General features: G+C 34.3%; 1 protein-coding gene across 8 annotated transcripts in view; it reads right to left on the reverse strand.

Annotated features, from left to right (window-relative positions):
• Window positions 1–16,730, reverse strand: part of LCOR (ligand dependent nuclear receptor corepressor) — a 140,999-nt gene that overhangs the window by 40,692 nt on the left and 83,577 nt on the right. For 6 of the 8 annotated variants that reach the window (XM_037050838.1, XM_037050836.1, XM_037050832.1 and 3 more), the window contains one exon: window positions 4,556–4,682. The exons of the other annotated variants lie outside the window; for them this stretch is intronic. Coding sequence is in view for 3 of the 6 variants with exons in the window: in XM_037050832.1 (XP_036906727.1) it covers window positions 4,556–4,682 (127 nt within the window). In the remaining 3 variants the exon portion in view is untranslated. The remainder of the gene's footprint in view (window positions 1–4,555; window positions 4,683–16,730) is intronic. 8 annotated transcript variants of the gene reach the window in all.

Genomic DNA, 16,730 nt, shown 5'->3' on the forward strand with positions numbered 1-16,730 from the left:
TAAATGCCAAACCTCCAAAGCCCAAGACCCTCTATTTTCCATGAATTCTTTAAATACACGCTGCCAACCACTAAAAACAACAGCTTGGGAAGCAATAAAATAAACATCTAAATTACCAATTTGTAATTAACACTAATTTTAAAATAAAAATTAACTCAGAATTTTCAGCACTGGAAAAAGACCCTGAAGGTCAAAGTGGGTACAAGACAGAAAATGTTTTGTGTAAATATATTCATCACATCCTTAACCTTATCATATTATCAGGGAGTCTGAGCTTCCTTCAGAGACTATGTTTGTGTACCACTGTAGATTTAGCACCTAATCTTGCCTGCTGTAAAGTGGGCATTTATATTAGTTAATAAATGAATTGAACAATCAATCAATTACCATCAAATAGTTTTAACAAATGAAGGAAATGCGCTCTAAAAATAAGTGGCCTCTCCAAATCTGTATAGTTAGCGGCAGACCCTTGATTAAAACACCCCCTGATCTTAATGTTCCACTGGTGATCTTTACTTCCCCCACCACATTTGTGAGGCTTAAAAGATCTCAGAAAACCTAAGTTTCTTTGGTCTTTTAAATATTAACTATACAAGGTGGAGCTGTGAGGAACTTGAGTTGATTTATAAATTTAGAAAAAAACTCACTACTAAAAGTCTAGTACCTTCACAAAAAAATACATACACACATCACACCTCAAAACCTTACTGGACTCCTAAAAACAGACAATTTTCTGAGAAACAATATTCGATAATACCAGAAGATGATTAGAAACTCTGGATATTTATTTAATTCTCTGTAGTTTAACAAGGTTTGTTCTACCATAATAACATTTTTGTTCTACTAGGAAGAAGTACTTCCCACCCTAATTTTCCTCTCTATACAGAGACTGTAAGTATGTTAGAGGGTATGGAAATATAGGTACTCAGTTAAGATTCGGAAGTTAATATAGTCACTAAAAATGGTTCCTTAAATGTTTTAATAAACATTTTAGCCATACATTACTTTTCAAATCTTTCTACTGAGTTTTCTTATTAATATTCATTTAACTTTCCACTTAAGATCCATTTTTTAAAGTAGCATACAACCCTCCAAATGAGACTATATATAATTTCAAGATTTAATCTATTAGTGTATCCCCTCAAAAGTTGAAGAATATGTAATACATAGAGAAGTTTCCAAATAGGAAGCAAAATGAAGTAATTTATGAGATGTCTCTCTGTTTAACTAGATTAATAAATATAGAGATTCATGAGTCAAAGATTTTAGGATAAATACCACAAATTGTTACCTTTGAGCTTTAAATCACTAGAGCATATTTTGCCTTTTGTTAAATGAATAACAATTACAAAACACAATTCATGTTTATTAATTGATGACATTTCTGCCATTTTTTCTATGTCTTTTGAAAGTTTTTTTTTCCTCGCCCAGTAGCTCAGTTGATTAGAGTGTCATCCCAAAATGCCAAGGTTGCAGGTTCAGTCCCCAGTCAGGGCGCAATAATCAACCAATGAATGCATAAATAAGAGGAACAACAAATCTCTCTCTTATGTCAATTAAAAAGAAGTATCTTGAACATTTTTCATTTCTTCACTTACTTAAAACACTGTATCTATAAACAGAGCTATACTTTGGGGAACATGCACCATTGAGTAAAAAAAAAAGTCAAGAAAATAAACTACAAAAGTCAATAAACTACAGAAAAACATATAAAAACTGCCTCATACCCACCTGTATGTTTAAAAAATGGACCTTTAACTTTTAGAAAAGTGTCAAATTTCCTTAACACAGATGACAAAACAAGCTGAAAAGAAATGTGGTAACAGTGGTAGAAGGTATACTGTTCTTAAATAAAGTCCAGACCACAGAAGCCTACTTTTGTTGCACTAATGTTTCTATTTAGTGACATATAACCTTTTCATACTCAGTTATTTATAACATACAATTTGCAATACTTGGAAAGAAAGGACTAAATTCAAGTATCTGAATGTTATTTTTCAAAACAAACTATTCTCTTCTGACTATAAATTGCCTGTCATATCTCTAGATAATAAACATTTTAAGCATTAGTTTCAAGAGTACTTATGCTCATTTGATATATATATATATATAAAACATCTAAATAACAATATTAATACATAAAGCAAGGCGGAGAGAATTCCAATTGCAAAGCAATAGTCCTTTTTCTGAACATCAGATACCAGTATACAAATACACAACTTGACATACAAATTCAAGGAATTCTCATCTCTTGAAGTTTAGGGTAAAACTTCTATTTGAGAAACTTCTCAAATAGAAGTCTTCTATTTGAGAAACTCCCTATTTGAGAAATCACTAAAATTTTATAGTTAGTTTTAGGGTTATCAGTGATAAAAAGTAACTGTTTATGTAAGAAAATCTAACTAACAAAATACAGATCTGAAACCTTGCAATATTCAGACTTTCATAATAATTTTAAGAATTATTTAACTAAAACCTACATGGCACCGTCAATTCAGAGTAAAAGAAAGGGAGCAGGATTGCCTTACCCTATTCTAAGACTGATGTCAGGGTAACAATTATTCTGTTATGTTCCCAGAAGTTTACTAAATGAAATTATAAAAACCTCAATGTAAGTTATCCCTATAGGAGAAAGGGATGGGACTAGTGGAAAAGTAACTCCCTTTAAGCAAACAGTGGAGGAAAAGTGGTTCCTCCATGTATATTAGGGAGAGGAGCTCCTCTTTTCAGATAATAATATGTTTGCTGAGACAGGAGACCCATGATTCAGTGCACAGCAAAGAAGCTTTAAAGAGATTTTATTCAGTTAATAAACTAACAGAATTATCTGTCATTTATACTTTAAATGTGAATTACTTTAATAAAACAATCAAATGCTCACAAAACAAACTAAGAATATTACTATTTTGAACGTAACTTTGGAATTCAGGATACTTTATTGAGACAATAAGATGAGCTTCATCATCTTTAGATGCCTCATCATCAGGACACAGTAAGTGCAGGAGCATCAGTCGGGAGCTTTAGGTGACAGGATATAAGAGGATGTCATTAAAAGAGAAAACTGAATGCACTAAAGATTTAATTTAGTGATAGAAGAAACTTTCTTTAAATTTCACTGAAAACAATAATCTTGTGCATCCCTTAATTTTATATTACATTTTACCACATATTCCTTTTTGAAAATATCAATTACATTACACAGAAAGAAGCCCCGGCTGGTCTCCGATTTTAACCAACCCATCAGATTCAGTACTTAATCAGGCAAACATCAGCTTTCAGACTTCAGAGGGCAGAAGTGAATTTCCAGAGTAATGAGAGGTAGAAACTAGAACACTGAAGAAATATTAAAGAAAATAGAATCACTGAGTCCACTAAAGATTAAAAATCTGTTTATTATTGTTTTTATCTTCACTCAAGAACTTTTTTCCCCCATTGCTTTTAGAGAGGAAGGAAGGAAGAGGAAAGTCAATAACAGAGAGAAGCATTGGCTGACTCCTGTATACAATGGACCGGGGATAGTATGTGACCAGACCAGGGACCAAATTTGCAACCTAGGTATATTCCCCGATGGAAATCGAACCTGTAACTGAAGTGGGATAATGCTCCAACCAACTGAGCAACACCAGCCAGGGCTAAAAATCTATTTAGAAAGAATATTTTCAAGGTAAAGACTCTTTGCTAAAATGGAAGCTTTTAAAAGGTCTCTATCTAGGCTGGTAAAAATTATGATTTTAGGATAGGGAAATGTGAAACAAGTCTACAAAAGTTTCAAGGAGAAAGAGAAATTGAAAAACTCAACAGACTCACCCCAAATGTGTGGGGGAAAATTTTATTTTATAATAATAAATTTTTTCTCCAAATTTTTTCAGCCTTCTTAAAGATTTTATTTATTAGAGAGAGGGGGAGGGGAAGGAGAAAGAGAGGGAGAGAAACATCAGTGTGCGGTTGCCTCTCACATGCCCCCAACTGGGGACCTGGCCTGCAACCTAGGCACATGCCCTGACTGGGAATCGAACTGGCGACCCTTTGGTTCGCAGGCCCACGTTCAATCCACTGAACTACACCAGACAGGGCTCTCCAATTTTAATAAGTGAAAATATTTAGTGAAATATGACTGTGTCAAGGAGAGAAAATGCTTGCAAATCTAATTTCAGATATAACTTTACAATGTTTTTCCAAGTCATATTTCAGTGAGAAACCACTAAAATTTTAGTTAGTTTTAGGGTTATCAGTGATAAAAAGTAACTGATTATGTAAGAAAATCTAACTAACAAAATACAGATCTGAAACCTTGTAATATTCAGACTTTCATAATAATTTTAAGAATTATTTAACTAAAACCTACATGGCACCGTCAATTCAGAGTAAAAGAAAGGGAGCAGGATTGCCTTACCCTATTTGAAATTTAACTTGACCAAAGAAACAGAGAATTATAAAGTGTATTATGAATAAAGGAAAATATTTTTAAAAGCGGAAATCTTGTAAAAAATGGCATGAAAATTAAGATTAATACAAGACAAGCAGATGCTAAATGTCACTCTTTACTGGCACCAACCTTTTCTATAAAAGACTGCATTGAGGAACTCTTCTGCTTGTCTCTCGAATCGAATGAGTTTTGCTTGTTTAAGCAGAGCTTCCTGCCCAGCTCCCGAAGCTGGTTCATCCAGACCGACTAAGTGTCCCTGCAAAAATATTTGGTGAAATATTTGCACAAGTATCTTTTCTCCATTCAATATCAAAAGCATAGATGTAAAAATGACAAATACTAACAACAGGTAAGACAACTCAGTTTAATATAATTAAAATATTTTAAAATTTCCTATCAGGACAAAATTTATCACCACAAAAGTATAAAAAAGCAAAGTGAATATAAAAATACACTTTGGGTGGTTTTATCCATGTTTTTTGATTACGAGTTTTGTTTAAAATTTACAGTTAAACTATAATTACTAAAGGAAAAATTTCCTTGAACATTCAAATACATTGTTTCTTCTTATACTATAGCAGTTCACAGACAACTCAAAACTCAGCAGAAGAAACAAAAACAAACAAACACCCCTCAAACCCCAAGTCTCATTTGCAAATCTTATCTGCCCTTGGAGTATGAGATCTGTGTTCTCCAGACACAAAACAAACATTTTTAAAAGGTCATTAGGAGGAAAAACTCAAAAAGAATATATTTGGGTTCACAATTCTGTTCCTAGAGCACTATTTTACAAACTGTAGGTTTCAAAAATCTTCATAATAATTATATGAAATTAACAATTTTGTGAAATAGGTCAAAACGAGCATTAGATAAAAAGAACTGAAAAGGAGAGTGCATCATGTTTTTTTAAAGGAGAGAGAGAGAAACATCAATATGTGGTTGCCTCTCATGCACCCACTACTGGGGACCCAGCCTGCAACCCAAGCATGTGCCCTGACTGGGAATTGAACTGGTGACTCTTTGAGTCTCAGGCGCTCAATCCATTGAGCCAGACCAGCCAGGCTATCAAATGTTTTAAAGGGAAACATTTCAGTACTGTATGCTTGAAATGTTTGCAATATAAAAACGTAGGGCCTGATCAAAAGTTTCAAAAACACTGCCCTAGACTCCCAGAGACTGTCAGAACCTCCTGCTCTCAGACTGCAGGAGCACAGGACTAGGTTAACAATGCTTTGCACTTATTCCCACTCTTGTAGTTAAACAGTAAAGAGGAAACTATGGTAACAGAAGAAAAGATTATAAAGAAAAGCAAAGTACATGTTTTAAGTGTTCTTACGTTCCAGTGCATGTAATTTACTTGAAATTACTGCAATGTATCAACACATGCATTTAGTTATAAGCATGTAATGGAAAATTTAAAAGTGCTTTAAATGAAAAAATGGGAAAATACCTTGGCACAATGTCAAACAAGACACTGAAGGCATGTTATAATTCACAAATGACTTCCTCAAAGATTTTAAATACACTCAGTGATATTTGCAACCAGCTTACTATGATTTCCGCATCACCCAAACTGTCAACAGCATAACTAAAATATGTATTTTGCAAAGACACATTTAGCATCAATGATATAACCAATACTTTAATATGAAGAACTCTCTTGCATACTCAGTGATTCCTTAACATTTCTATAAAAGGTAAGCTAAGTTTGTCACATTGTTTAAAACTTTTAAAATAAAATATCTTGTGTTATATTACCAAAACCTTTATTATAGCTGCATTTCCCAACATTGTCTCTCATGGACTAAAAAAAATTATTAAGGGAGTGACTTTTAAAGATCAACCACAAATAATTTCATTGTAATATACATTTTAACATCTAAAAAGGTATTAGGAACAGTACAGACATGCATTGGTGATATTGCAGGTTTGGTTCCACCCCACCACAATAAAGCATCATTATCTTTTTGCCAGTGGAGGGACTTCAATTTTTAAAAAACATAGCATCCACACACCACAATAAAGTGAAGTGTAATAAAATGAGGTATGTCTGTATTAAACAATCCAATAAAATCCTCAACTGTTAATGCCATTTGATTGCTTAGTGATTTTTAACAAACAGACATTACATGGCATAAACTGTAATTAACTCGGTCCCACATTCAGTCAATTCAGACTTTGAAAAAATATCTACATTTGAACTGTTTCATGTAGCATTCAAGCTACTTTCTAATCTAAATCAATAGAGCATCTAACTGAACATTCATTAAGGCAGGTGGTACATGTTCTTTATTGAGTCAAACAACTAACGATTTTATCAATCTGGATTCTGAAATACACAGATTACTTTCAGTTGGTGCATATCAATTATGGTCAAACCTGTTTGTTTTTAAACAGTTTTATTGAGATATAATACACATACCATATGATTCACCCATTTAAAGTATAAAATATTATTTTTAGCCTATTCAAGGTGTGAAAATATTGCCATGACCTAATTTTAGAGCATTTTTGTATGCCCGCCCAATATCCTGAATCCATTCAACAGTCACTTCCCATTCTCCCACTTGCCTAGCCTTACACAACCACTATACTACTTTTTGTTTTTACAGACTTGCCTCTCCTGGACATTTCAGGTGAATAAAATAATATAGCATTTGGTTTTTTGGTGACTGACATCTTTCTCCTAGAATAATGCTTTAAATGACACCCAAGTCATGACATGTAGTACTTCCTTCCTTCTTTATTCCCAAATAATATTCCATTGTATGAACTATACTACATTTTATCCATTCACCAGTTGAGTACTTGGAATATTTCTGCTTTTTGGCTATCATATGAACAATGCTGCTTTTAATATTTGTGTTAGTTTTTGTGTGGATGTATATTTTCATTTCTGTGGGTGTATATTTTCATTCCTCTTGGATATATATACTTAGCAGTGGAATTTCTGGATATGTTAACTATGTTTTCCATTTTGAGGAAGTGCCAAACCATTTTCCAAAGCAGCTGCTCTAATTGTGTATTCCCCACAAATGAAATAAGGGTTTCATTTCTCCATATACTCATAAACACTTGTTGTCTTTTTGATCACACCATCCTAGTACATGAGAAGGTGTGTCTCGTGGTTTAGATTTGCATTCCCCTAATGGCTAATGATGTTGAGCATCTCTTCATATGCTTATTGGCCATCTAAATATACCTTCTTCAGAGAAATGTCTATTCACATGCTTGCCCAGTTTCTAATTGGGCTATTTACCTTTTTGTTGTTTAGTTGTAAGAATTCTTGACATATTCTGAATACAACTCTACTATCAGATATATGATTTAAAAATATTTCTCTCATCTGTGAACTTTCTGTCATGTCCCTGATGCTACAGTTGGTAGTACAGAAGCTTTTATTTTTAATGAATTAAAATTGATCTATGTTCTTTTGTCATTTGTGCTTTTGGTATTGTATCTGAAAAACTAATGGCTAAACTGAGGTCAGGCAGATTTACTCCTATGTTTTCTTCTAAGTTTTAGTTTAAGGACTTACTTTTAGGTCTATGAGTAAATTTTCATATAGGGTATTAAAAAGTGGCCCAACTTCCTTTGTGCAAAATCACTGGCCATAATTTTAGTTCCAGACATACAACTCTATTCCATTGATCTATACCTCATGCCAGTAACACACCATGTTGATCACTGTAGTTTTATAGTGAGTTTTGAAATTGCCAAGTTTAATTCTCTCCAATTTGTTCTTTTATAAGATTATTTTGGCTATTTGGGTTCCCTTGAATTTTAGGATCAAGCTTGTGAATTTCTCCAAAGAGGCCAGCTGGGGAGTTTTCGTGGGAATGCACCAACTCTGTAGATCATTTTGGGGAGTAGTGCCGTCTTCATAATATTTAGTCTTCCAGTCCACGAACATACGATGCTTTCCCATTTACTTAGATCTTTAGTTTCTTTCAACAATATTTTATAATTTACAGTGTACCAGTCTCACACTGTTAAATTTATTCCTAGTATTTCGTTCTTTTTCATGCTATTGTAAACTAAATTGTTTTCTTAATTTCATGGTCAGATTGTTGACTGCTAGTACTTTTTTAAAGAATGCTGTATTGAGCAACCTTGCTCTTACTGGGTGAAGTGCTTTGCAGATGTCTGTTAATCTAGCTCATGCATAGTGTCGTTCAAGTCTTCTATCTTTGTTGATCTTTTGCTTAGATGCTCTATCCCTTATATGTGTCTGGCTATTATTGTCAAATTATCTACTTCCCTCTTTAATTCTGTCATATTTTGCTTCATGCATTTTGGGGTTCTGTTGTTGAGGATTTAATTATGTCTTCCTGATAAATTGACCATTTTATCATTAGAAAATGTCCCTCTTTATCTCTAGTTGGCTGAAGTCTATTTACCCACTACTGTGCAGCCTCTGACATCATTTCTCACAGGAGGCTGCCTTGAGCATGCCCAGTCTCTCTGTCCTCCAGGAATGACTGTAGGTTCAGGTGCACTCTGGCAGTTTCTTTCTTGGGTCTTCCTTTTATAAAAGCTTCTGGCTGATCTGTCTGTAGTGGTACTGAACAGCTGTTAGCCTCTAATAATTGTTCTACTATTCTTGCCACACCCTAGAGCATAAATTGCACCCCAGTCTGATCCAATAAAAGTGGGGCCTCTTTGCTGGGGCAGGGTGTTGGCAGTCTTTGAAGCTTGCTCCAACGCCAGTAGGGCTCTTCCTAGTTGTCTTTTTCCCCTGATTCTGTTAAACCTCTAACTTGTCTGCTATTTCACTTGCTGTTCTAGCATCCTCTTAATTGTTCACACAAAGACTTCCGTCATTTTCAACATCTTCATGCCAACTCTATTCCAAATAAAGTCAGTTCCCTTGGGAGAGCTACAGAGTTTTCTGTTCATAAGGCCTGTCTTTCCTTTGAGAAGAAGTTTTGTGCCACGGTACAAGAAACAGCGGCTGACACAGTGTCTCAGTTATCTGGGTGAGAACTGTGCTTGCTCTATGAGACTCTCAAAAGTTCCTGGCATGGAACTTTTGCTTCATGAACAAGGCATGGCTCAGGGCAATTGGGACCCAGTATTCTCAGCCTGCTGCACCTGGAATAAGCTTTCACTCTGAGTAGACTGAATGCTAAAAGGGAGCCCAAGGCCTTTTGACCCTACCTCCCTAGAAAAAACTATCTCCAACAAGAAGCTAGAAGATATGAGAAATGCCCCTTGTGTGCCCTTCCTGCTCAGAGAAGAGTTTCTCTCAAGTTGAGCTCAGGGGTTGGGTAGGAATGAATCCTGACTCAGATGCCACAGATTCTTGTTGTTCTTACTCAGATTTAGTAGATTTTTTGAATAAGTGATTCTTCATTTGCTATATGCCTTTATAAGTAACTGCTTTAAGAGTTTAAATGGTTGTTTTAAAATAATCTTCACCAATTAAATTATTGTGTATCTTGCTTTATCCAGAATAACCAAAGATGAAAAATATAACAAAAAATCATGTACGTTTTTCAACTATATCTGTTCACCATGTTAAAAATGTATAGCAATAATGAACAAAATATAGCTCATTCTGCCTCACTGTACATACACATACCAAAATTAAATGAACCAAAAAGAACAAAACAGTTCATATGGCAAATAACTATAAAGGTAAAACAATTACTAGGAGATAGAAAGTTAAAGAAAACAATTCAAAACCACTTTCCCTCCCCCACATCTTAATTCCAGGAGTCATTACATATGGTATGGCAAAAAAATTTATACATACGCACACACACTCTCAAAATGAAGTGACAATCAAAATCATTGGTTGTTCTTTTAATTTATTATCCAGAACTTAATAGAAATAAAGTTAGAGATTTCAACTGAAATCTCCTGGGAGTTACTTCCTTCGGGATTCAGGAATTGGTCCACATAGACTAGTTGATTCTTAGGGAGAGGTTATTTTCTGTCACGTGAGAAATCTATTATAAGCTTGAAAGCATATATACTGGAACATACTCCCAAAGCTTTGATTCTATAGCTCTGGGATAGGGAATACTCATTATGTTTATTTAAAATCTCTTTCCTTTTTAAAATTTTTTTATTTATCTTTAGAGGGGAAGGGAAGGAGAGAGGGAGAGAAATATCAATGTATGGTTGCCTCTCGTGCACCCCCTGCCGGGAACTGCATCCCTGCTGGGAATTGGCCTGCAACCCAGGCATGTGCCCTGACTGGGAATCGAACCACGATCCTCTGGTTCGCCGGCCCGTGCTCAATCCACTGAGCTACTCCAGCCAGGGCTAAAATCTCTTTCCTTAATAAAGAACTGGAAAAAAAATCATTAGTATCATACTTTAAAAATTATCTTATATTTTCGATAAGTCTTAGTATTTGAGAAGGCAAATCCCTGTTATTCATATTTTCCAAAATATCCTGGCCATTGTCGCTTTATTCTTTCAGAGTGTACTTAAAATTACCTAGTCAATTCTGTTCCTACCACTACCAGCTCCCCAAAGAGATGGTGGCTTAAAAAAATCTAAATAGAGTTATATTCAAACTAATTCAGAAGTAAGTAATACCCTTTAAAATATTCAGCCTTCTCTTGTAGGAACTTATTTATATTTATCCAAGTGGGCTTTAATAAATCTCAATTAAAATTGTTTTTTGTTCATATATATTGTTCCCATACATTTATTTTCCATTTTTGTCATTATGAAAAGCATGTTTCCTTTATTTTATAACCACTAATGTTGGTATAAGTGAAGACTGTGTGTGTGTAAGGTATAATTTTGTAAATAGCTTTCAGGGGGACATGTAAGTCATTTATCTTCACTTCCTATGTTCTCTGATAGCCTCAACAGCTTGTGTCAACTTTGCAGTATCCTTTTAAGGTAATATCTTTTAAGGGAACTCTGAGGGTGGTAGAAAGAAGCAGCAGTAAAGAGAAGTAATGATCCATCATCCAAAGCAGGGAAGGAGATATAATACTGAATGGGCTGGGATATTCTTCAATAGAGAAGACCTCAAATTCTTTACTGAGCTTTTGGTTATCTCTAACTATGTAACTCTTTTAGTATAGTTTATGGCCATTTTGGGAGATCTTTTCAGATAAACGGTTTATACTTTTCTCTACAAAATAGTTATCTTTCTGTAGTACTAGAAATGTTGGAGGAACTTACTCAGACTGAAGGGAAATGGCAGTACAAAACACTGCTGAGAGAACATAAAAAAGACATAAAGATGAGATAAACCATAATCATAAATTGGAAGACTCAATTTTGTTAATGTAGCCATTCTCTCTAAATTAATCTATTAGTTCAAGCAATCATAATAAAAATTCTATAAATCCTTTTGAAGAATCAGTAAATTCATTTTAAAATTTTATATAAAAGTCAAGGATCTAGGTGAGCAAAACAAGTTTAAAAATTCATACTTGACTTCCAGATATAAAGATACAGTAATCAAGACACTGTGGTATTGGTATAAGGATATACATATATAGTTCAATGGCATAGAACGTGGTCCAAAATTTACCCGCGTGTGTATGGTCAGCTGACTTAACAAAGATGCCAAAGTAATTAAGTGGAGGAAAGGAAGGGCCCTTCAACAAATGGTGCTAGAACAACTGGATTATTTTATGGATTAAAATATACCTCAATAGCCCCGGCTGGTGTAGCTCAGTGGACTGAGTGCGGGCCTGTGAACCAAAGGATTGCGGTTTGATTCCCGGCCAGGGCACGTGCCTGAGTTGTAGGCCAGTTCCCAGTGGAGGACACACGAGAGGCAACCATACATTGATGTTTCTCTCTCCTTCCCTTCCCCTCTAAAGACAAATAAATAAATTAAAGTTAAAAATATATATACCTCAACACTTAGCTCACACCATATAGAAAAATTAACTAGAAATGAATCAGATATCAAAATATGAGTAAACACTACAAACTAGAAAAAAATACGAGACTTTCTTGTGTTTTTGACACTGGATCAGGCAGAGATTTCTTAAACAGGAAATAAAAAGCATAGATTTTAAGAGAATAAAACTGGCAAAGGGTTTTATATAGATTATATAAAAACTGTTGAAGCTTAGTAAGTTTTTAAAAATGGGCAAAAGATTCCAACAAATGTTTCACATAGGATATGTATATAGAAAGATGCTCAACATCACTAGTCATCAGGGAAATAAAAATTAAAATCACAGTAAGATACCACTACAGATCCACCAGAGTGGCTAAAGCTATAAAAGACCAACACCAAATATTGGTAAGATGTGGAACAATGGAATTTTCATACATTGCTGATGGAAACATAAAATAGTTCAGTCACTCTGGTGAACCAGATGGTAGTATCTTAGAAGGTTACATATACAATTATAGTACTACCCAGTAATTCCAACTCTAGGTATTTATCCCAGAGAAGAGAAAAGAAAAGTAAAATGTGAATGACTAATCAAATAGTGGAATATCCATACCATGGAGACCTACTCAGCAACAAAAAGAAACAAAAGATTATATACAAAAATGAGAATGCTAAGTGACAGAGGTCAAATATAAAAGACTACATACTGTGCGATTCCTAATATATAAAATTCTAGAAAAGGTAAAACAAAACTACAGTGAATACTTGGGTGTGGGGGTCTGGGAAAAGGGACTGATCACAAAGGGGCACAAGAAAACTTTTTAGGGTAAGGGAACTGTTCCACATTGTCCTGGTGGTTATAAACTCTATGTATTTATCAAAATCCATTAATCTGTACTTTTAAATGGATAAATTTTATTGCATATAAATACATACTACATCAATAAAGAAGTCATTAAAAATACCTCAGGGCATTAAAGATACTAGATGCTGTACGTGTCACTGAATTTTGACTCTTGAATTAACCACCTGCCATCAAAGAAATGATCTTTGCTTACATTTCAGAATCACAGAGAAACATGACACTTATTTTTCAAAACCCCATGTGCTTTTTCCTCAAGCAAGCATACTCCTGAAGAAACAGTACCTTTTATTTGCCATGTACTTCTTTGCATAGTATTCTGAACACATATACTGTCAATGGCCATAAATTGATGACATTTCAATTTTTGCTATATCCTTAGATAGAAATCAACATAAGAAGGCTGATGGTTGCCCAATAGTCAATATCACCTACTGAGCTGACATTGAATGCTTCATGATGTGATGCACTGACAAGGATACAAATCACTTATTTAATATTCCTGCTAAAAGATCATGACTAAATTTAATCACAAAGAAAACATCACAAAACGTAAACTGAGTGAAATTCTGCAAAATAAGTGACCTGTACTCTTTTTGAAAAGTCAGTGTTATTATACATAAGTAAATAAATTTTACAAGGCTGAGGAACCATTTTAGATTAAAGGTTACCAAAGAGTAGTGAAAATCAAATTCAATGAATAATCTTAAATTGAATTTTGAAATAAAGGAGGCGGCAAAAAAACAAGTCTTTGGGACAACTGGTAAAATTTGAGTGAGATCTGTAGATTTGATATTAAGTTAACTTTTCTGATTTTTGGTAACTGTACTGTATAGTTAATGAAATGGATATCCTTATTCTTAGGACATAGGAAAATATCCATGGAAATGTTTAAGAATAAAGAGGTATGAGGGGTATAATGTCTATAACTTATTCTCATATGGTTCAGGAAAATGTGTAAGACCTATGAAAGGAAATGAATAAGGCAAATTTGGCAAAAGGTTAACAATTGGTAAACTAGGTGAAGGGTACACAAAAGTTTTTGTGCTGTTCTTATAACTTTTCTATAAATGTGAAATTCTTTCAAAATAAAATAGTTAAAATAAGTATGGTGGATAAATGCTGAACCCTACTTTTCTCTACAAGCCAGATCTGTCTTTTTTTCTTTAAAGATTTTATGTATTTATTTTTAGAGAAAGGGCAAGGGAGGGAGGGAGGGAGAAAGAGAGGGAAAGAAACATCAATGTGTGGTTGCCTCTTCCACACCCCCTTAATGAGGACCTGGCCCACAATCCAGGCATGTGCCCTGACTGGGAATTGAACCAGGTACCCTTTGGTTCACAGGCTGGCATTCAATCCGCTGAGCCATACCAGCCAGAGCCCCTGTCTCTTTCCATCATCTCCTCCATAATCCCAGCTGTCTTGCCATTAAATTATATTTGCTTGTGTTATGGGTTGTTCTGATACACAGTATGAAGAAGAAGAACAACAAAGAAAGTAAGTAGTAAACTACTTATTGCTGGATACGGAAGTTAGTATCTCAATGAACTGATGAAGATACGGAAGTTAGTATTTCAATGAACTGATGAAGATAGCCAAAACAGAGTAAAAAATTTTCTGTCAAGGGTAAGATAGTAAGTATTTTAGGCTTTGTAGCCCATATACTCATATCATATAATCTCTGCTGCATCTCTCTCCTTTTCTCAAAAAAAGGTTTTTGGGTTTTCTTGTTTATTTTTGTTTTTAGCTTGCAGACGTAATAAAAACAAGCTGTGATCTGGATTTGAGGAAAGACCACAGTTTGCTAACCCCTGGGAGAGAGAATTATTAACGTTCTCCAAGAACTGTAACAAAAGTAGCTCTAGTGGTTCCAGAAATAGCAAGGGCATTATTGAGTAAAGCAACAAAATTATGGCAGCATGGAAGTTAGTCCTTACGACAGTAAACAGTTAATCAAGTTAAACTTTGAATAAAAAGTAGAAATTAACATTTCTTAAAAGTTTCTTTTGTAACTCTAATAGTTGTCACCTTATGAGTGACAAATATTAGGAAAGAAATGGGGGAGGATGCTTACATTGCCAATTATTTTCTTTTTGAGAGATAACACCTCAGGAGAAAAGAAATGAAAGAAATATCGACCAGTTTCACTTAGGAAAAGTAGGATGGCCTAGGTTTTCAGGAGTGTGATACAAAACTTAAGAAGTGATATTTTAGAACCGTTCCTATCTAAATGGAAGACCATACCCACTCTATGCCTGGATTTACTTGAATGATATTTATTTAAAATTTCTTATAATATGTTATAGAAAAATCTGGAAATCAGAAGCATGTGTATGTATGTAGGTTTTATTGTATATAAACTCTTTTAGAAAGGCCTACCTGAGTAGATCATGGCCTACAACTACAGCCAAGTCCACTACCCATGTCTCAGTGACATTTCAGCAATGAACTAAATAAAACAGACAAGATGCAACTCATTGATTTAAATGCCACTCTCCTATATCTTTTTATTTTAAATGCCAGAAAGTATTAGGAAAAATGGCTCCGGCATTTTAATTGGTCATACTCTTTTACTGTATATCAATGTTACCCTCAATTTTGTTAAGCAGAATATCAAGTTAAATAAGAAAATAACAAAGGTTGAAGCCTGAATGCACGTCACAAATGAAAAATGGTATTCAAAATGTACAACAAACCTACCATGAGGGACTCTCATCAGGGTATCTAATTGCTACTACTGTTCATAAAAATAAATCCTACAGTGTAAGTGGCAAGTGACTATTACTACCATTATACTTAATTCACCAGTATCTATAATCGGCATTTACTGTTAGTTTTTTCCCATTATACATGTACAAGTTATTATAAACATTAAAAGATAAATGCAAGCCACACCCAAAGTCAATAGCAATGGTTTATTCCATTCTTCCAGTGTTGGTAATTAAAAGTTTATACTATCTCAATTCTCATCCACAGCCTAATCTCTATTAGAAGACTTCCTGAATTTCTATCTGCTCTCTATAATGACTGTGGATGTCCGTAGATGTCCGAGACCACTAGAAACACAAAAATATCCAACAGTGCTAAAGCCTAGTTAAGGGTCATCTTGCCCTTTTCTAAACTCTTAAAGCACTTTATACTGCTCTAACAGCATGGTTTCATAACTCTTATTATATTTGTTTATACAGGTATGTATTTTTTACTGCCTCCATTAGACTAAAAATTTCTTGAAAGTAGCATCTGTGGCTAAAACTTCTTTTTAATCCCTCACAGTATTTCAACCACAGTAGCCAGTGCTTTTGACACACTAAGAGTGAAATACATAGTTGTTGATTTTAACTTTAGAAATAAGAAATTGAAGAAATGTTTTGGAAGAAAAAAGATAAAGGAAAGAATAAACAAATGGGACTATATCAAATTAAAAAGCTGCATGGCTAAAGAAAACATCAGCAAAATAAAAAGGGAACCAACAGTATGGGAAAACATCTTTGCCAATCATATGTTCGACAAGGGTTTGATCTCCAAAATATATAAAAAACTCACACGCCTCCACACCAAGAAGACAAACAATCCAATTAAAAAATGGGTAAAGGACTTGAACAGACACTTCTTCA

Source organism: Sturnira hondurensis, unplaced genomic scaffold (genome assembly GCF_014824575.4).
Source record: "Sturnira hondurensis isolate 20B ecotype Veracruz unplaced genomic scaffold, ASM1482457v3 Scaffold0006849, whole genome shotgun sequence".
Lineage (NCBI taxonomy): Eukaryota > Metazoa > Chordata > Mammalia > Chiroptera > Phyllostomidae > Sturnira > Sturnira hondurensis.